The sequence below is a fragment of the Hippopotamus amphibius genome, chromosome 17 (assembly GCF_030028045.1).
Source record: "Hippopotamus amphibius kiboko isolate mHipAmp2 chromosome 17, mHipAmp2.hap2, whole genome shotgun sequence".
Lineage (NCBI taxonomy): Eukaryota > Metazoa > Chordata > Mammalia > Artiodactyla > Hippopotamidae > Hippopotamus > Hippopotamus amphibius.
The window spans coordinates 56,454,059-56,473,986 of NC_080202.1; the positions used below are offsets into that span (position 1 = coordinate 56,454,059).

The 19,928-nt window shown below is 53.3% G+C and overlaps 1 protein-coding gene across 2 annotated transcripts; it reads right to left on the reverse strand.

Moving 5' to 3' along the window:
• Window positions 1-2,027: 2,027 nt before the first annotated feature.
• On the reverse strand, window positions 2,028-7,612 carry UBALD2 (UBA like domain containing 2). Of its 2 annotated transcripts, none has more exons than XM_057717035.1 (3): window positions 7,196-7,612; window positions 6,752-6,814; window positions 2,028-3,192 (listed from the first exon to the last, which is right to left on the reverse strand). In XM_057717035.1, the coding sequence occupies exons 1-3, from the start codon at window positions 7,313-7,315 to the stop codon at window positions 2,872-2,874; spliced, it is 504 nt and encodes a 167-aa protein (XP_057573018.1). In that variant the 5' UTR covers window positions 7,316-7,612; the 3' UTR covers window positions 2,028-2,871. The 2 variants fall into 2 exon arrangements, with proteins under 2 accessions (XP_057573018.1, XP_057573020.1); XM_057717037.1 differs by having other exon boundaries at window positions 2,028-3,189; window positions 7,196-7,611.
• Between the last annotated feature and the right edge of the window lie 12,316 nt (window positions 7,613-19,928).

The following is a 19,928-nucleotide window of genomic DNA, read 5'->3' on the forward strand; positions in this document are numbered from 1 at the left end:
GAGCAGGGCCACCAGCACCTGAGACGGTTCCTGTTTGCTGTCCTCTGTGGCTTATCCTTGAGTGGCTGCTGCAGATACAAGGAGGGGCTAGGCCGTGTCCCGCTTCCCTCCCCTCCCGTCCCCTCTACTCCCCTTCCCAGGAAGATAGAGCAGAAGAGTGTCTGGCATTTGCCAGGGGGCCTTGAGGCCTGGCCCTTGTCCTGCTCTAATGTCACCCCAAACAGGCAAGAGGGCTCACTGCTGTCCCCCAACTCAACTGTAAGGGACAGGCCCCTGTCCCCAATTAAAGCCCCAGGGACAAGGAAGAGCTGCCCCCCACCCACACGGACGCCTCTGCAGTCATGAAAGCGGGTTTTCTGCCTCTAGATCTGTTCTCATCGGCTCTCTCCTCCAAGGTAAGGTCCCCTCCCCCCCACCCCCAGTCCCCTCTGCCCCTCTGACGTGGGAAAGGGATGTCTGGGGCAAGAGGCCTGCTTTAGGGTGTGAGGGGAGGGGTGACAGAGTCACACAGGAAGGTGTGGCAGGAAATTGCCCAGAAAAGGGTTTCTCCCTCATTCCCCTGTGGGCACAGGAGGGTGGGGCTGGCTGGGGGTGTCATGGGTGGGACCGGCACTCCCTACGGGAAGGGGCGTCCCCCCCTTTCCCCGTCTGAGATCCCTTTCATCCTGGAATCCTGGGGTCCCAGTGGGCACCCCCCACACCCCGCACCCTTTTCTGTGCAAGCAGGAGGGAGGGCCCAGCCCAGGCCTCCTCTGCTCCGGCTGGAGAAATGTCAGATGGCCTCTGACTCAGTGTCCCTGGCCTAGAATCCAAACTCACCAGCTTGGCAGGGAGGGGCGGCAGCCAGGCCTCCATGACACCCCCAAAGGATGAAGGGTGACATCCCCCAAGCAGCCCAGGCCACCCCCGCCTCCCCACACCTGGGCCCGGCCACCCACTAGGACTACGCAGGCTGCGCAGCACTGACCGCCCACGTGCCCGTGAGGGGCTCCCCCTTGCAGCCTGGGAAAGCACAGGTGGGCAGAGTGAGGGGTGCGGGTGGGAGGAGTCCCACAGGTTCCCAACCAAGAAACAAAACTGAAAGGACAAACCCAGCCTCAAAGTACACGATCACATGCAGCGGGACCAAGAGCAGCTGTGTCCCCCGTTCTGCTCCACTCCCACAGGGGCTGCCCCACAGGCGACCCTGTGAAGGTACATGCAGGCCCAGGAGCAGGTGGGCTGGCTGGCCAGGTAGGGCCCTTCCCAAGTGTCACTGCACGTTGGGCCTGAACCTTCAGACCCCGCAGTCCAGGGCTGCTGAGGGGAGGGAATGAGCCCACTAACACGTGTGGAAGGGGCGGGCGGGGGTTGGGGGGCTGGCAAGGGGCTCAAGGAGGAATCCCAGCCCTGGAGCCAGCCACCCACTCCTACACGCGGGCGGACAGCTCCTCACCCACCGGGCCACCTGTGCTGGGGAGTCAGAAAGAGCCCCACTGGGCCAGGAGCTGCCATCACGGCTTCCATCCTAGTGCTTGGAGGCCCAGCAAAGGTGGGAAGACAAAGGACGCCAGGCCTTTGGGACAGGGCCACACAACATGCACAAGGGGACAGGTTACCCCAAAGGAAGCTGAGGGCAGGAACAGCAGAGACGAGCTCAGCGGGAAGATGCCTGGGGGCCAGACAGAAGCGCGGGGCTGCCATCAGGCCACCAGGCGGGGAGGCAACTCCCCCCGCTGCAGACAGAGACAGGGGCTCCAGGGCTGAGGCCTAGCCTGGGGTGGGCTGCATGGTGGCGAGGCCCAAGGGGACAGGGTCACCGTAACCAAGCCAGGACCAGTCCTGCCGCTCCTCCCCACGCCCAACCGGATCCGGCCTGTCCCAGCAGCACCCTGGTCTGGATGCCCCTTGTCCGAGCACCCAGTCCTGCCACACGACGATGGAGCTGGTCCCCCAACCGCAGCACAGCCAAGAGCCCCACACCCTTCTCCCCAAGGAGAGCACTCTCCGTACCAAGGTAAATAAAGGCACCGCAAACCAGGGAAGTTAGAAAAGTCTCTTTTAAGTTTTAAATTAAAATTTCACCCTGGTGAGATGACTGATTTGGGAACTAAATCCAAAGGCAAGCTCTCCACTCTTGTCCGCGGCCAGGATACACGGGGGAGGCAGGGCGGCTGTGGGGTCAGGCCCCCGCTGGCAGAGTTTGGGCCTCTGACTCAGCTGGCTCTTAAAGTCCCGCACAAGCCCTGCACACCTAGCTGGAGACAGAAGTGACCCCAAGAGAGGCGACAAGAACTGGGGAGCCACTGACTGGGGGTGGGGACAGCCTCCTGATGGCCAAGAGGCCCCCACACCTTCAGCCACCCAGCACCTCTGGGAGCCCCTCCTGCTGCCACCATGTGGAGTAAGGTGGTGGTGGTCCTTCTCCTGATTCCAAAAGGTGTGACCTTTGAAAGGAGGCAGCTAGCAGACACCTCGTGACTGCAGGATCATGCCACCTGGCTTCCAAGCACCTGCCCTGGGACTGGGGTGGAGGGAAGGTGCTGGGCCAAGGGGAGGGTCCTCTGGCCCTTCCCCGCAGACCCAACCCCCCCCCGCCCCCATCAGCCAGCCCCATTCTCACATACATTAGTCACTTTTATATATTCATATATATATTATAGTTATATATTAAAAAGAGAAAAAACTTGCCTGAAGAGAAACTCCTGAAGGACCCAAATGGCTCAGGAAGTTTACTGTCCCCCCACCCACAAAAATTCTCTTATAAAATCTTCCAGTGCGATCTTCAGGAAACCCCCACCCGCCCCAGCTCCCCCCCACCCCAGGCCTCCTATGTCCCCACGACCCTGGACTGCCCCCCAGCTCCAGCCCAGGACCCGGCGGCATCCAGTCTCATCTCTGGCCATCCATCGCAGCCATGGCTTTCTGCTGGGTGCCCCCCTGCTGTGCTCCAGGGGGCCACGTGGGCTGTGGGCGGTGGAGGTGGTGGAAGCTGTGGGCCGTGGGGGAGGAGGGCGGGATCCAGGCGGCCTGGTGGCTGGGTGGGGACGAGGCCCAGAAGGGGCTGAAGTTTGCAGGGGGGGAGCAGGCCACGGCGCTCATGGGGCTGTTGCTGCCCTGCAGGCCCTCGGAGGCGCGGAGCTTGGAGAACATGGCCAGCGCGTCGGGGAAGTTGGGCGGTGTGGCAGGTGTGTTGCTGGGCGTGCACATCTGCTGGGAAAGAACACGGGTTGTGAGGGCTGCCCGCACGGGCTCCCCCACCCCAAGCCACGGTCCGTGGTCCTACAGAGCCTTCCCCTGGGGCTCACCCAGACCGGGCCCTCCTTTCCCCCCCTTTTCCAGTCCATAAGTGGTTTCAACAGGACAGAAGCACCCCTTGCACCCTGAGCCAATAAAAACAAAAACATGGGGACAGACGCCTACAATTTTTGTCAAAATCAAAGTGTTTTCCGATGCTTGGGAATGCTTGGGAATTCCAGCCAGATTAAAGCCAGGACAAGGAAGGCAGCCCAGGACACCACTGCTTAGCGCCTCGCCCTGGGTGAGAAACCAGCTGGCTCCTCAATAATCCGCCCTCAGATGTTCCCAGGTTGTTAGTCATGGGAAGGCGGCCAGATCCAGGGTCTCCCTCCTGTGCCAACCCAGGAGGAGCTGCACTTGCTCGGTGCTGGGTCCTCGGGGCCCCCGCCTCTATTATCTCAGTTCTCGCAAGAGTGCTAGGTCATTCTGATTATTCTGTTACAGATGAGGAAACTGAGGCCCAGCATGCAAGTCACTTGACCAAAAGCACACCACTGCAGGGCACGAGTTGAGAAGCCAGAATCCTGGGGGCTCCCAGGTCTGCTAGGCCCAAGCTCTTAACCTCTACCCAGCCCCCACTCTGCAGTGAGAGTCAAGTGCAACTTCATGTCTGGGCTCCCTGAGGACAGAAAAACAGGGATTTCAATTTCCCCAGTGTCTCCCCGCAGCCTGCCCTCAGCCAGATGCTGCCAGAGTGTCTCAGTCCGCTCAGCCCCCTTCCCAGGGGCAGCTGCAAACATCCCAACATCTGTCTTCTGCCACCATCCTGAGCAGGGACCCCAGCCAGGAAGGGTAGGGGCTGGGCTGGTGTGTGGTAACTGGCAGCCTCCCTGCAAACACCGGGGACCACAGGCCCCCCAACCCTGCAGCTTTGGGGGAATGGGGGGAGTGCCATCCACAAGCACCTCACCAGGGCGCAGGAACAGGCAGTAGAGAACAAGGCCTGCACCAAGCCAGTGCTGACCCGAAGCCAGTGCTGACCCCGCAGCAGCTTCTCTCTTTCCCAGGAAGCCATGGGAGCCCTTCTTTGAATTTCTCCTAATTTTAGCAACACCGGCCCCTCCCCCAGGCACAGGGCTCAGGGAGCAAGATTCTAGGGCTCTTCACCTTGCAGAGACAGCGTTCACGCTCTGCAGCTAAACCCCAGCCCCACATGGGGACAGGCCTGCGAGAGGGGGTCGAAACCCTCTGACTAAGTGGGCCGGCCCCACATCAGCAGCTGGGGCACTCCAACCAGTGTCCTCTCTGGGGAGGCCACAGGACCCAGGGCAGGCCTGGCCCCACCCAGACCATTTCCCCCCTCCTCCCTTCACTATTCCCGCCCCCACCACAGGGCTGACTTCTCGGCAGCAGGAAACAATGAATGGGGGGTGGGGGGAGAAGCTAATTGCATCACAGCATCGTGACCGACTTCCCCAGTTCACCAAGCCAGCAGCCACCCTGCTCCAGACAGCGGCCTGGATCAGGAGCAGGCCTGTGCCCGCCTGCCTGTGTGAGCTCGGGCAAGTTCCTTAACCTCTCTGAAGCGTCTCTCTACTTCTATAAAACCAGGGGTTTGCATCAGGTCCTGTAAAAGTCACTCCAGCTCTACTTCTAACAGCTCTGGATGGAGCTTTCCAGCTCCCAAGCATACCCAGTGTCCACAGCACCCTGCTAATGTCCTACTGCTTGCCACCCTCAGTGTCTTTCTCCTCTTCCTGGCCCTTCCCAATCTAACCCAGGAGGCCCCTCCCCCACCTTTTCTGGGACAATGCCTCCAACTGTGTATGTACGGTAATCTATGGGACAACCATTTATCAGTTACTCATGGCCTGGGTCACTGCTGGTATTTTTATTCAACATTTTCCTTTTATTATCTCTCAAAAAAAATTACCAGCTCCTTGAGGGCAGGGATGGTGTTCTCTGTGCTGCTGGTTAGGTACTCAATACTTGGTGCACTCATGGATACACTGCTGCTACAAAGCCAGCCACAGCCCTTGAGGGAAGCTTCAAAAGGAGTACAATCCCTCTGGGTTTGCGGGGAAGGAACAGAACCCGAAAGGACCATCAGTCCCAGCTCTCTCGGGCGAGCCTCTCTCTGTGCAAGGCAGCACAGAGAGGCTGTGCTGGAAGCGTGGGCCTTTTGAAACGACCACAGTTGGTGGAGCAAACCTCAAGGCCCTTTTGAGAGGAGATGAAGGCAAGATGTTCCCAGGCTCACACTGGAACTTCCTCATGGCCAGGTGCAGAGGAGGGTCCCCTGGAGATGAAGCCCTCTTGGGTTTACAGAAAGCCCAGCCTTGACTGCCACAGCCCTGCAGCCAGCACAATTCTCATCATATTCCCATGCGGTTTTGTTTTTGATTTATACACAGCACGAGCCAAGAGCAAAGCTGGTTAAAAGGGTCAAAACAGACCCCTCTCTACTTGTCCTTTGCAACTAGATGAATACAGGGCGTCAAGGACAAGACACAGCAGAGGAGCCATTTGCAGCTTCTCCAGGCAAGGCGGCAGCTCTGAGAAGGGAGCCACGGGCAAGGACACCAATTGTTAAAAATGCCAAAAATGTACTCCAGAAGCCACAACAGACCTCCTGGGGAATCATGTTTTACAATCCCTATCTTAGGGCCCTCCTCCCCAGCAGGGCTAATCGGTAACTAGAGGGGTAGAGAAGGCATCCAAGCCTCTGAAGCGAAAGGGATGTCCTGTGCCCGTGGAGAGCAGGATACCTTATGGCCAGGAGGGCAAAGGCCCAGGCCTGGGGCCAGCTTGGAAAAGAGAAGAAAGCAAATCCAGGCCTGAACCACTTCTGTTTCCTGTGCTCTATGTATCTTCACCTACTGAGATTAAATGCATTCTCGACTTATCTTGCCACAAATCTGTAAGTTTCCCACACTCAGGGTAGGTCTTTTTCCATGAACAGGAAAGAGTGGATATAACTCTCGGGGTAGAGCCCAGTTCCCAGGCCACGGTGGACTCATCCCTTTCCTGGTCTCTGCGGAGCTGAGCTGTCTGGATGGGGGGCTGCCACTGCACCCGCAGGAGGGGGGCTCCCCATGAACAGACACCCCAGGTCCCAGGCCCCTGGGGACCCTTCACTCGCCCCGGTTCCCCCGACGTCTAGTTACCGTCCGAGCCCCCCTCCCCATTCCCTGCCGCTCGGCTACTCCTCCGGCCGCCCCCCCCGCCGCCCCAGCCGCCCTATACCCCGTGGCGCCGGCGAGAGCGCCGGGCACAAAGCCTCGGGCCGCGCTACAGCAGCCCAGGAGGCCTGCCCGCGACGCTGGGCGAGCCAGCCGGCCCCGGAGCCGCTCTTTCCTGGAAGACATTTTGGCTCTTTGTTTACATCGCGGCGCGGCGCTCCCCGGCAACATGGCTGTCACCGCCGGCGCCTGACAGCGGCCCCCGGCCCGCGCCCGCGGCCACCCGGGCGAGCTGCGGCCGCGGCGAGGCCGGCCCTCCCGCCCTCCCGCCGGAGCCCGGCCACACTTACCATCTGGTGGTGGTGGTGGCTGTTGGGAATGTTGGTTTCTTGGAAAAACGTGCTGAGGGCGGTCTGCGGACAAACACAGCGGCAGGGCGGCGGTTAACAGGGCCGGGGCAGGAAGCCCACCGGCCCCAGGGGCCGGACTCATCCGCGGTGTGCGCCGCGTCGCGCTCGGGCCGCCGGGCCCGACCCCTCGGCCGGCCGGCCCGCGTCGCTCGAGGGGGCGTCCCCGGGCCGCGCGCGCGCGCGCGCGCGGGGGTCCCGGGCGGCAGGGCCCCACGCGCGGCCGCGGGTCGCCGGTCGGAGCTATATAGAGCTTCCGCCCCCCCCCCCCCACCCCTCACCTCCGCGGCGCGCGGCTGGGCGCCCCGGCCTGCGCCCCTGCCCCCAGCGCCGACAGCCGGGCAGCGCGGCCGGCCGGGAGCGCTCGCTAGGTCGGCCCGCACGCACCTCAAACTGCCAGTGGGCCGCCTGCAGCAGCTGCTTCGCCTGGTCGGCCGCGCAGCCCGCGGCCAGCACGAACTGGTTGATCATGACCTGGTGCCGCAGCTCATCCATGTTCACCGACATGGCTCCGGCCGGCACGCACTCCGGGGCTCGACGGCCGCGGGAGGCCGGCCGCCCTCGGCTCGCGCTCGCCGCCACCCGCGGCCCCCGGACCCTCGCCCGCCCCGCAGCCCGCCACCCGCCGGGCGAGTGTTGTGGTCCGGCTCGCGAGGCCGGCCGACACCACAAACAACAGCGCGGGGCGGGGCCGGGTGTCCCAACGTTCGGGGGCCGCGAGCCGCCGCCTCTGATTGGCCCGCGCCGCTCGGCCGGCGCCCCGCTCCGGTGCGGACGTTCAATTCGAATCCTGCGGCCTGCCGGCCCGCACTGTTTCTCTTTTAGCCTGGCCGCGCCCATTGGCGGACGTCGGCACCGTGGGGTTCCCCGGCATTGGCCGGGCGCTGTGTTTTGGCTTGTCCGGGCTCATGATTGGCCACGGCCCGGCGTTTGGGGCGGAGCCGCGCGCGCTGATTGGCCTCCCGTGGGCCTGTTTGAACTCAACTTGAAAACCTTGAGTGCCTGCTGATTGGCTGAGGCCCCTCTGTTTGCTGTTGTAGGCTTGGGGGGTGGTGCGGCCAAGTTCATTCATTACTTCATTGAAACTGAACATGCTCAGCTGGAAAAGCAAGACAGAGTGGCTTTGACTCACTTCCTCTGAAAGATGTGGTCATCTCGAGAAACAGAGTGATCAAAATAGAAAACAGAGCCTTTGCAGCTGCTCAAGTCTCAAAATTGTTTATTTTTTTAAACGTTCAAGCCGCTCTACTTTTTTTTTTTAAGCTTTTTATTGAAACATAACGTACCCCCTTTCATGCCTCCTTCCAGCCTCTACCCACCCCAAGAGCCCAACAATCTTTCCCTACATTTTTAGGCCAAAAACTTTGCTCTCTGAAGATGTAAACTAATGTTAATGTACACTAAATATAATTGCAAGGGGGAAATGAGACTTTCTCAGACACTAATATTCCAAGCTAAAAAACGGTTTTTCCTTAAATTGATTGACCTAGCTGAAACTTTAATTTGTTTCCATACAGGTAGGCTCTCAACCTTAGACATTTAAAAACAATGTTTATTTGTATGCCCTGAACTTCCATCTTCTGGATTAGGATTTAACCTTCATGGTTTGTGTTTGGGAATTGTGGGGGGTGGGGAAAGAGCTAGGAGTTGAAACAGACTGAAGAAACTCCAGAAAGTGTAGGAAGGTAAACATTGCTAGGAATTCACTGTTTGAATTTCTGTTTCTAAAAAACCCAGTAAGTTCTGGATCTGAAATACAATCGAAGAGTATATAATAATTAGTTAAGAGTCTTCAGAATGGGAGGCAAAGAAGAAAGCAAGCCATGGTTCTATTTTGACTTTGCCTAAAGTGGATTTAACTCTCCATCTAAGAAAACTTAACCATGTAAAAAAATAGAATATAAATAAGGAAAAAGTTACACCCAATGTTTATGTACTGATGAAAACCAGCCTCGGGCACTATAATGAGTTTGTCCCATTTAGTTAGTCTTTTTGTTTGTTTGTTTGTTTTGAGTGGGCAGGAGTCAGCTTTTTGCTTGCCCAGACCCGTTTCTCTTGCCGTAATTGCACTTGGCCGTCCCCAAGTGCGCATGGGCTGAGACCTGGAGTGTGGCTGGAGAGTCAAGCACAGCTCGCAGCCCTTCCCTTCCAGTAATTGCAAGGTGAAAACAAAAGTGAGCAGCCAGCAGCTGCCGTCGCCAAGGAGCGTGGGCCACAAGCAACCCGAGAACAAGGAAGTACTATCACTGTGGGACTCCAGTTTTCACAAGTACCTACAGGTGTCAAGCATGCCAAGGCCATGAGTAGTAGGAGCTAACTGGGCAGAGGCATTTCAGGCTGCAGGAGCGCTTAGGTCTTAACTAAGAAGTTCTCAAGGAAGACAAAGGTCCTGAAAACACCGAAATTACCAGACCTATTTTTTCTTGGATATCAACGTGGTTTATTCCGAAGCTTGCTTGCTTTTTTTTAATATTTATTTATTTATTTGGCTGTGCCGGGTCTTAGCTGAGGCACGTGGGATCTCGTTCCCTGACCAGGGATCAAACCTGGGCCACATGCATTGGGAGAGGGGAGTCTTAACCACTGGAGTGCCAGAGAAGTCCCCCAAAGCTTTCTTTAATGTTTACCATTTGCAGGGCACAGTTTTAGGCACCTGGCAGAGGCATGGAAGACTAGGCCCCCAAGCCATTCTGGTTATCTGCTGGGGACACAAAGTCACCCTGGGCAGAGAGAGCAACAGACTTCTGCCTCTGATTTGTGGCCATGAGTAGTGGAAATGGTTAATCAACACCTTGGCTTCTGAGAATCTGTTTGGTTATGAATGGGGGTACGGCTTTCCCTTCTCAGCCTGGGAAACTGGAGTGCCCCCCTCCTGGGAGCACAGGGAGAATGAATGAGGTCATGTTTGTAGAGGGCTCTGAGCTGTTGGGATGAAAGCAGCTCCCCAAGAGCAAGGTATTATTAACTGAAGGTGTTATTATTTTAATCTGAGAGGACAATGTGCAGCAGGTAAAACAGAGCGATAAAAACATGCCCATTCATAAGGAATAAAACACAGTAGTAGCCTCGGAAGGAACAAAATCCTTGTTACATCAACAGTCTAGGCTACAGAACGCGCCACGATACAACAACTAAGGGAAACAATCTTAGCCAGTATTTCCTCCCTGCCCGGATAACAAGGATATTATGAATGCAAGTCATTGAGTTGGTGCAGAGACAGGCGACAGTAAATGGCTGGACCATCACAAACAGCTGCTATTTACCAAGCACTTCCTGTCTGTCAACTCATTTCAGTCCCCACAACAATCCATTTCACAAGCAAGGCACTTAAGGCACAGAGGAGGGGAGGAGCTTAACCCAAGGTCACAGTAATAAGTGCTGGAGTGAAGCATGGGCCCCGCGTAGTTCTAGAATCTTGCAGTTAACCATTACGCCATACTACCTTCCTTAATGCTGTAGTGTCACCTCGGCGGGGCTCACAGGCGAGAGCTATCAAGGGCACTGGGATGTGCACAGGGGATGCCTGGAAAGGAGTGGACCCCACATGGGGGAAGGGAGGCACCAGCTGTCCGGGGCAAGCATGGGGGAGGGGTGGAGAACTGACATCCACAGCCTCCATCTCTGCAGTGCATTCCATTCCTACTCCCTTTTCCTTCCTTTCTGCCTCCTATTCCCCAACCCAAACAGATCCCACAAAACTGAGCGAAGGAAGGACTTCTGTGGCGTTCCAGTGGTTGAGACTCTGCATTTCCAGTGCACAAGGGTGGGGGTTCAATCCCCGGTCAGGGTACTGAGATCCCACCTGCCATGCGGTGCAGCCAAAAAAATTAAGAAACAAAGAACAAACAAACAAAACTGAGAGAGGGAACTTGAGGACTCTCAGTATGCAAAACTCACCACTGGCAGGCTCCCTGTGAAATTTTGTGCACCTCTGGCACATCTTCTCTGATTTGAAACTTCCAGTAAGCTTGAGGCTCAGAGGGGGAGAGGAACCTACTCAAGGTCACCCAGCCTCTGCTTGATTTATGGCAGCACTGGGATTAGATCTCTCTTTTTCTTCCATTCCTTCCTTCCTCCCTCCCTCCCTTCCTTCCTTCCTTCCCTCCTTAAATTCTTGTTTCTTGTTTCCCTACTGTTGCTTCAAAATGCCAAGACAAAGGGACAGGGTGGCCAGGAGAAGCAGAAAGATGTTAAGAGAAGGAGAGGGAGAATGGGAGAGGATGCAGTGCCAGGTAAAGAGACCAGATGCAGACAAAGCAGCACCAAGGCCCACTGGGCAGCTGGGTTAGCTGGACCCAGGCACTTCTGGAAGTGGGATGGCTCCCTTCTTCTTTCACGGACATCGAATGCTATTACCAGCCCTTGTTTATTTAACACAATCTAATTTTTTTTTACTATTGCCTTTGCAAATGTATGTTATTTCTACTATATGATGGGTAAAGTAAACTTTGCCACTTTTGAAGCGTTCGTTTTTTTCCTAGTCTTTTTTCCTTAAAGAAAGAAGATGGGGACTTGGGCGCGGGAGTATGTCTACTCCAGGCAAATCCTAGTCCTCCTCTGTGATCACTGAGATTTATGTCTGTTGAGAATGTACTCTGAACCCAGCTCTGTACTATTTGGATTACCTTATTTAATACAACAACCCAGGGAGGTGGGAACGGTGCATACCCCCAATTAACAAAGAGAAGCAAGGTCAGAGAGGTTAAGTGAATTGCCCAAGTCACTCAGCTAGCTCAGGGTGGAGCTGAGATCTGAACCCAGGTACATGTGTTTGCTCCCAGAGCTGGTGCTCTTAAATATCACCATCTACTGTCTAGCTCTGTTCACTCCCTGGAATCCACCTTATCTTCTCTCTCAGGGGTACTGAAAAGACACAAACGCTTGTCTGTATTGTTGGAAGTAGTGGGAAGGTCAAAGCCCGTCCTCAGGTCATGAGTTCATACTGGTTTACACCAGATTACGTTCTCACCAAATGTCACATGTCCACAAGGGACAAAGGCCATACCACTCCCAGCACAGTTAATGGCGTTTCCCAAAAGCAGCACTGGCAGCCTGTACTCTGTGTCCTGTACCTGCCAGCCCCGTGATAAGGCAGCACCACCTCTTGTTGCCAGGTGTGTCTCATGGTAGGTAAGTCTCTGGCAACCCTTTTGAAGGGATATCAGAGGTGGGTCTTTGCCGAGGGGGACAGAAAAGGAGGGCAGGAGACAGCCTTCTTGGGAGGGTCTTCCTTCTCTGGGGTCCTCAACTGTCTGCTTGGACTTGGGCATCAGCCATTTTCTATGGGACAGAAATCAATCCGCCTGGAACTGGGCCTCTCTAGCCCCACCCATGTGTCCAAAACACAGGAGGCCTGTTGCTGTGGCAGCCACTGACTTCAAGGTTTGAGACAGCCTTCCGACCTGACACACCTTTTTCTTTTTTTGAGAACTATTATACACCAAGTTTGTGTATAACCTACGCACAGTTTGAAGAATAATAAACAATCACCCACATACCCAACACAGAACTGAAGTCCAAGACTAGTACCTTTGAAAACTCTTGCATGACTCTCCCCAGATGCATGTTCCTTTCCTCTCCAGACACAGAATCCTCAAATTTGCATTAAGCATCCCCTCGCTTGCTTTTCTTTGTCATTTAATCCTATGTGTATGTTTCTCCAGACAAAGGCGATTGTGGGTCTGAGAGATGGATTCCATTGCAGAAGTGACTCACCTTTCCCCGGGCCCAGTCCATCTCTCCCCTAACTCTGCCGGGTGAGCTCAGCCAAGCCCCCGAGCAATATGGATTACTTGCAGCAAGGGCTGGCTCTCTTTTTCTCTTTTTCACGACCTCAGACAGCGACACTGATCCAAACTAGCAGTCATAGGAGACAGTCTAAGAAGGCTCCTTGGAGGAGGGAGATCTGAGTTGGGAAGGGTTTGGGTAGATAGAAAGGAGAAGGAAGGGAATTTTTGGAAGAGGAAACAATACAAACGAAACTACAGAGTTACCTAAAAAGCAAGTTCATAGCAAGACCCAGGGGCTTCTGTTGGGAAGCCCCAACTTCTCTTGGGAAGTGGGGTGGGGGAGAGGCTGAGCTTGGAGAGGCAAAGGTTGGAGTGGACCTGCCCTGGCCAGCGGCACGCGGGGCGGGCTGGGTATCACTTCCTTTATCCACGAAAAATGATACATGCTCCCTCAAGTTGTTGCTGAGACTCCTCAAATTAGTCAGGTGAGGCTAAGCTATGCTGAGGTAACTACAAGCCTGCTGCCTTACTTCTCACCCATGCAAAGCTCGCTGTGGTTCTATGACTCTCAAGAAAAACTGCCCTCTGGGTCACGATACAATGATCCACCCTATGGGAGCTTCCACTGCCTTGCAGCTCCGAATTGGCAAGCTACAGCCCTCGGGCTGCCTCCTGTTTTTGTAAATACAGTTTTTTGGAACACAGCTATGCTGATTTGTTCATGTATCATCTGTGAGTGCTTTCGTGCTACAGCAGAGCTGAGTAGTTGCAGTATGAACCACAAAGCCTAAAATGTTTCCTATCTGTTCCTGTGCACCAGCTAGAACTTAGCAGTGAGAGGGCTGGAGGGTTGAGCACTGACAAGTAAACACTTCAGCCCAGAAGTTATACACCTCTGCTCCCCGGTTCATTGTCTAGAATAATCACATGGCCTCTCCTCACTTCCAGGGAGCAGCAAAGTCGATCCACACCCGGAAGTAGAGAACTAGGGACTGGTAAACATCAGCAGTGTCTAAATGACCTCCACGCGGCTCTTCCACAGGTACCAGGCTGGTGGGCAGTGAGGATGAACCTATTGTCACTTGCTTATCTCGAAATCCCAGAGTCATAGAGGGGATGTAAATGGACCAGAACTCAGCAGAGCAGAGAGAAATAGTGGAGCGGTCTGGAGTTTCCAGTGAGATGCTGCTTGAGGTTGCGGAAATTTTCAGAAATACAGGAAGCCAGGGCACACAGCGGGGGGAAAAACGGAAAAGCAAGTCCTGGAGGAGAAGCGTTTGTTTAAAATAAAGCCCCTGGTGGTTTGTTTGTTTGTTTTGCACGTTTGGCAGTGACTGGTGCCCTCCTTCAGGGACACAGGGCATCTCCGGGTGACGGATGGACATGCGCTATTTCCTGACCCCAAAAGCCCACACCACATAGACCACTCTTTGGACCAAGCAGCGTGCTGTTAATAAACACGGGGCAGTGTTCTGCATAAAGAGGAAGGAAGTCTCTACTGAGAATGAGAGCACTGGGTTGTACACAGCAGAACGGGGAAACCACCAGAACGCGCCTTGTCACTAGCAGAATCCATGCCCATCACACCCTGGACCCCAAGAGCAGGCAGAGAAAATCCCGTGACTCGCCCTCGGGGAGCTGCCAGGCCAGACCCGTCCTACTGACTAGGCTGTGTACAGAGCCTAGTCATCAGACAGGATTGTGCAAGGAGACGGGTGTCTGTCCAGACCTGAAGGCAGTTACAAAGCACAGGGTTCACCCAGGTGTCTATAGGAGAGAAGTCCAAGGCCAAGGAAGACTTCCACAGATGAGAGGAGACGGGGGTCAAAGGGCTTGTTGAAAAATGGTCCTGATTCAGATAAGGAGATGAGGTAGAAGGAAGTGGGATAAGGAAGGCAGATTCAACTTAGAGATGCAAGGTGAAGGTGAGGTGGAGAGAAGTCCCCATGCGTTGCCCCTTTTCCCTGGTGCCACTGCGGGGAGACCTACTCTGCTGGCTTGGTGACCAGCAGGCCTGTCACAGTTTTCCCCACGGAGGCTGGTGGGACAGGCAATCTGTGGGGAAGACCTGGGACTTTAGGCTCAGGTGAACCTCAGGGAGGTTCCTGCTACCTGTGCCTGGACGGAGTGAGCTTCAGTTTCCTCATGTGGGAAATGGGAACAGTAACCACACTTAACCTCTGAGGGCTGTTTTGAAGATTAAATGAGATAATGTGTTCAAAAGGGCTTGGATGGAGTCATCGTTCAGAATCGATCATTCTTTGTATGTATTTCACCAGTCGTTTATTTAATGACTCTTACACGTATGGGAAACAATGCGCCCCGTCCTTCTGGGGGATTTGAAGAAACCAAAGACCAGGGGTGTGCTAGCAAACTAGCTCTGGGGAGTGGGGAAGCCCTGATTTGCAGCATTTGACGGTTTCTGTGATTTAAATAGTCCCATTATGGCCAGTTTCAAGCTACTGGCAGTTTAACAACTTGGTTGGCAAAATTCTGAACAATCAGCTCTGGAGAGCCCACCCCAACCCCATGGCCCTTCTCTCTAGTTAGCAGATGACACAGAGGTGAAAAGTTAACAATGGTGGCTCACAAATGCACAGGCCAGTCCACAGATGGCTGATCTAGGCCTCAGGGGCTAGAGGGCCTTTGAAGGTAATAGTCGCTTCCAGCGCAATGACTGGGGCTGCTGAGCTCTGGGGAGAAGGAAGGGGTATAGACTGGCTCTTTCTCTGGCCATTCAGGAGCCTCCACAGCTGTGACTGGGGAGACGCGTTCCTGGCATTTCGGGTTCCAATGCAATGGGCTCGGAAAGAGGATGGGCTGTGCCTGCAGCCACTGAGGCACCAAACTTAGTTCTATCATCTGCACAATGAAGGCAGGGATGGAACCCAGGCCCCCTGCAGGAGAAGCGTGGAGTCCTAACCACTGGACAGCCAGGGAAGTCCCAAATGCAGGGTCTTGAAGGCATGTCCTGGCTCAGAAATCCTGGAACTCTGATGTGGTACATATATACAATGGAATATTACTCAGCCTTAAAAACAAACGGAAGTGGGACATTTGTAGAGACGTGGATGGACCTAGAAACATGAGTCAGAAAGAGAAAAACAAATATCATATATTAACACACATATGCGAAATATAGAAAAATGGTACAAATCAACCGGTTTGCAAGGCAAAAATAGAGACACAGATGTAGAGAACAAACATATGGACACCAAGTGGGGAAAGCGGGGTGGGGGGTGGGGAGGGGAGGTGGGTTGGGGGGGGATAAATTGGGAGATTGGGATTGCCATATACACATTACTCATAAGAAAAAAAAATCAAATTGTACACTTTAAATATATGCAGTTTATCATATGTCAATTGTATCTCAATAAAAGTTCTTAAAAAATTATCTTTTGGAATTCAATTCCTTCATAACAGTATTTCTTTTTATTGAAGTATAGTTGATTTACACTGTTGTGTTGTTCCTGGTGTACAGCACAGTGATTCAGTTATATATATCCATTCTTTTTCAGATTCTTTTCTCTTATAGGTATTAACACATTTTTTTAATTTAAAAAAAAAATCAGCATTTACTGAGTCCCTGCTGTGTGCCAGGAAGTGTGCTAGGGCTTTATATAGCTTGTCTAACTAAATGTTCCGACTGCTCTTTGTTCTCATGTTCACTTATAGAGGAGGAAACAGAGGCTCGGAGAGAATGAGGAACTTTCCCAAGACACACAGACAGTAATAGAAGAACTGGGCTTTGGACCTTGTTCTGATTGGCTCTGGCTGATACGCCTTTTGCCTTTGGAAGCTGGGGACAATCTGCATATAAATATCAAGTGAGGTATACAGAAAATTATTCACACAATAAGACTTCTGAGAAAAGAAGAGCCAACTGTGGGCCATGGTTCTCAGAGGGGGCTTCATGGAAAAGGTCAGATTTCAGCTGAGTGGGATGGACCGCAGCACAGAGGTGTGGCACAAGCGGAAAGGTTTTTCATGAGCAAACACACGAGAGGAATGACAGCTGTTTTTAGGGTACGAGCAGGGTTTATTGGGACACAGAGGGAGAAAAGGGCTGGGGGATAAAGTGTCTGTCTTGTGTCAGGTAACAGGGAGCCACTAAAGGTATACGGGCAGTAACATGATGACAGCTGCGTATCAGGAAAGTTAGACTGAGAGTGGTTTTTAGAATGGTTGAGAGGAGGGACTTCCCTGGTGGTCCAGTGGTTGAGAATCTGCCTTCCAACCTGCAGGGGATGCAGGTTTGATCCCTGGTCAGGGAACTAAGATCCCACAGGCAGAGGGGCAACTAAGCCCATGAGCCCTCGTGCTCTGGAACCCACGCGCCACAGCTAGAGAGAAGACTGTGCACGCTGTAAGGAAAGATCCAATGCAGCCAAAAATAAATAAATAACACGCGGCCAAAAATAAATAAATAAATATTTAAAAAACAAAAGAAGAATGGGTGAGAGGAGAGAGGACCAAGATGCAGGAAAACCAGAGAGGAAGCTAATGAAATTGCTAGACCTCTTTTCATACACAGATTGCATCTTGGACTATAAAAGGTAACAGTGCACATCGAAGAATGTAATAAGTATACACCTCATGGTATACAGAAGAGACCTGAGGCTTCCAGCTGTTCACCTTGAGAACCACAAGGGTAAGTGGTATCTCTGTTTATTACTCTGTCAGGCTTAACACTCGATCTTTGAAGTGCCCCTTGATGAGGATAGTCGGTGTCGCCTAAATGAACAAGCAATTAGCTCAGGAATAAATGGGTCTTTGTAAATGAAGTCACGGAATTGGCGGATGCTCACACTTTAGCAGGGACGTACCGTGAGTATGTATGTGACACTTTTAACCCACTTGCTCAGAATCTGCTCTAAACCTCGGTGGCGGCTCTCACCCCTCTTTTCTCATCTGCCCTTTGGTTCCGTGCCTGGGAGGATTTGGATGACTGATCTGACCTCAGCTCCAGTTTCAGGGGAGTAGAGGGAGGGCGTAGGGAGATTCCAGCTGAGAGAAGCTTGGGACTGGATAACTTCGGTGGGAGAGCGGTTTATTGTGTGTCAGCACTGGTATCACAACAGGTGAACATGTGTTTGTGTTGGATTTCTGAACTTGTTTCTTGACTTGGTTTGTCCTCTTATACTGGCTCTAGAAGTCAACCTATCCTGCAAAAAAAGAAACCAAACCAGCAATACGGGTTTCCCACAGCAAAGCCTGGTTCTCCAAGCCTGGGATCCCTGGGTTCTAAGCCAGGCTGTCACTCGCCTGGCCTTGGGCAAGTCCCTTCCCCTCCGCAGTCTGTAGCTGCCTCATCCATCAGGTGAGGGGCCTGGATAAGACGGGCTTCCAGTTTCTTCCAGATCTGATGCTTCTGCCAAGAAACCCTGGGAGAAGGAAGAGAATTTGTTCTCAGTTTCTCCCTTTGATTTTCTAAGTAACCACAGTTGAGCATAGAGGTGTGGAGGCTGTCACCATACTGCCTCTTCCACATTCTGGTTTCTCTGGGTAGCAGGAGACAGATGCTGGGCTTTTTGCCTGCCTGGAGTGTTTCCCTAGGAAGAGCAGAGGGGGCAGTGGATCCAAAGTGGGCTGAAATGTGAGCGGCACCTTCCTTCACACTGCTTTGATCACCGGCATGTGCAGCCCCAGATGGGGCTGAGCTCAGAACCAAAAGCAGGGCAGAGACATAAAGGCAGAGGCGAGTGTACAGAAACGAGCTTATGGGCTCTGGTGTTTGATAGAAACAATCTGGGACTAAACTAAAGCAAAACAGAACGAACTCTCCTGATTCCTTTAAAAGAGTCCTTGAAAGGGATGAGCATCGCAGGTCTCTCATTTCTCCGAATGCCAGATGCCTGGGCAGCAGGGCCGGAGGCAGAGTGAGGCACCTGCATGACACTCACAGCCAGTGCCAACTTCAAGGTCACACCCCAGGCATCTCGTTCTCCCCACCCAAGCCACGCTGGGCAGCATAAATATTGTCTTTCATTTCAATCTTAACTTGAAAAGTAAATTAAGAAGCTACAAACCTAACTGAAGTCTGAACAGTTCTCCTTTGTTAGAGGCACACAGCTGAGCAGGAAATTAACTTATGAGGAATTCAGCTTTGCAAGAAGCAAAATATGAAAGGTCGGTTGCTGATTTCCTAATGGGCAAGGTTATTTTCCTCAACAGAGAGCCTTAGGTTGTCAGAGGAACTGTTTGCTGGGTCCCAAAACATTTAGGATCAGGCCCCTCTGTTGGCATCATCCTAGCACAATGATTTGGAGCAGGATGTGAAATTCTCTGCTTGTGGTTTTAGCTTTAACCCACTGAAGCCATGGGCCCCGAGAGAGAGATCAGGGGCTGTGTGCTGTGATTGGGCCCCATCTTTTGGATACTCAGAACAGCCAGGGCTCTAACCTTCCTGTCCCCTTAGCCCAGGCAGAAGGGCCAAGCAAACAGCCAAGAAGGACCTGTGTTAGCTCCTTCGGGTCCCCGTGGGATCCCCTGCTCTGCTGCCTTGGGAACGCTGTGCTACATGCGGGGCAGCGTCCATCAGCTCTTCACCTGCAGGCTCTCTCTCCCTCCTGATATAGGAATCTGTGCAAATCTTTAAAATGAGTGGATGTGTTACAAAGGTGGAAAATGCACATGTGAGCTGAAACCAGGACAGCCCAAATGAACAAAATTAAAAGCTCAAGGGGACCAGCTGACCTAGAAATTACTTGTCCCTCTCTTCCCCTCCCCACAGGCTTTTCCTTTAGACCCAAGGTCGAGAAGAAGGGCGAGGACCTGATAAAATGAGTGGCTTTTACCTCCCTGCCTTCCTCGGATGCTTAGAGGAAACCCCTGAGACCTTTAAACGCTGGGTTCTCCACTGGGATTCTCCCGAGGGCTGCATCCACAACTTGGAAACAGATAGGATGCCTTGAGGCTATTTACCCAAAGGATGCTTGGTATTTGCATGTAATTTCCCTTATGCACTCTGCGCCACCTCTCCCCAGACCATTTGCTCAAGTTAAAAGTATTTTTATGGCTCTCCTGATGGTAGTCACTTCTGGATTTTTCCTCTTGTCTGTGCCATCTTCCCCCTTGGGGCCTCTCCTTGGCCCAGATCTCTGGCAAGGGAGTTAAGAGGCACCAAGAAGGACCTGGGAGGAATGCAGTGGCGGCTCTTCCAAAGGTTTGCTTATCTCGCCTGTGCCCTGAGCACTGGCGGAGGTTCTCTTTTCCAAAAGTATTACACTATGTGATTACATTGCTGTTGTAGATGATGGGACTCTAACTCAATTCACAGAAAGTCTCTTTGAGCTGGAATTTTCCATCCCTTTCTCTTCTGTCTCATGACCCTAGGCAGCCAATTTATTATCACTTCTTTTTTAAATTGTCTTGATTCACTAATGGTTTCT

Excerpts from the sequence above, each read along its gene's own strand:
- UBALD2 (XM_057717035.1), bottom strand. The coding sequence starts at position 7,315 with ATGTCGGTGAACATGGATGAGCTGCGGCACCAGGTCATGATCAACCAG. Across the intron at positions 6,815-7,195 it reads CGGCCCACTGGCAGTTTGAG|ACCGCCCTCAGCACGTTTTT; the intron begins GTGCGTGCGGGC and ends GTTTGTCCGCAG. Across the intron at positions 3,193-6,751 it reads GCCACCACCACCACCAGATG|CAGATGTGCACGCCCAGCAA; the intron begins GTAAGTGTGGCC and ends GTTCTTTCCCAG.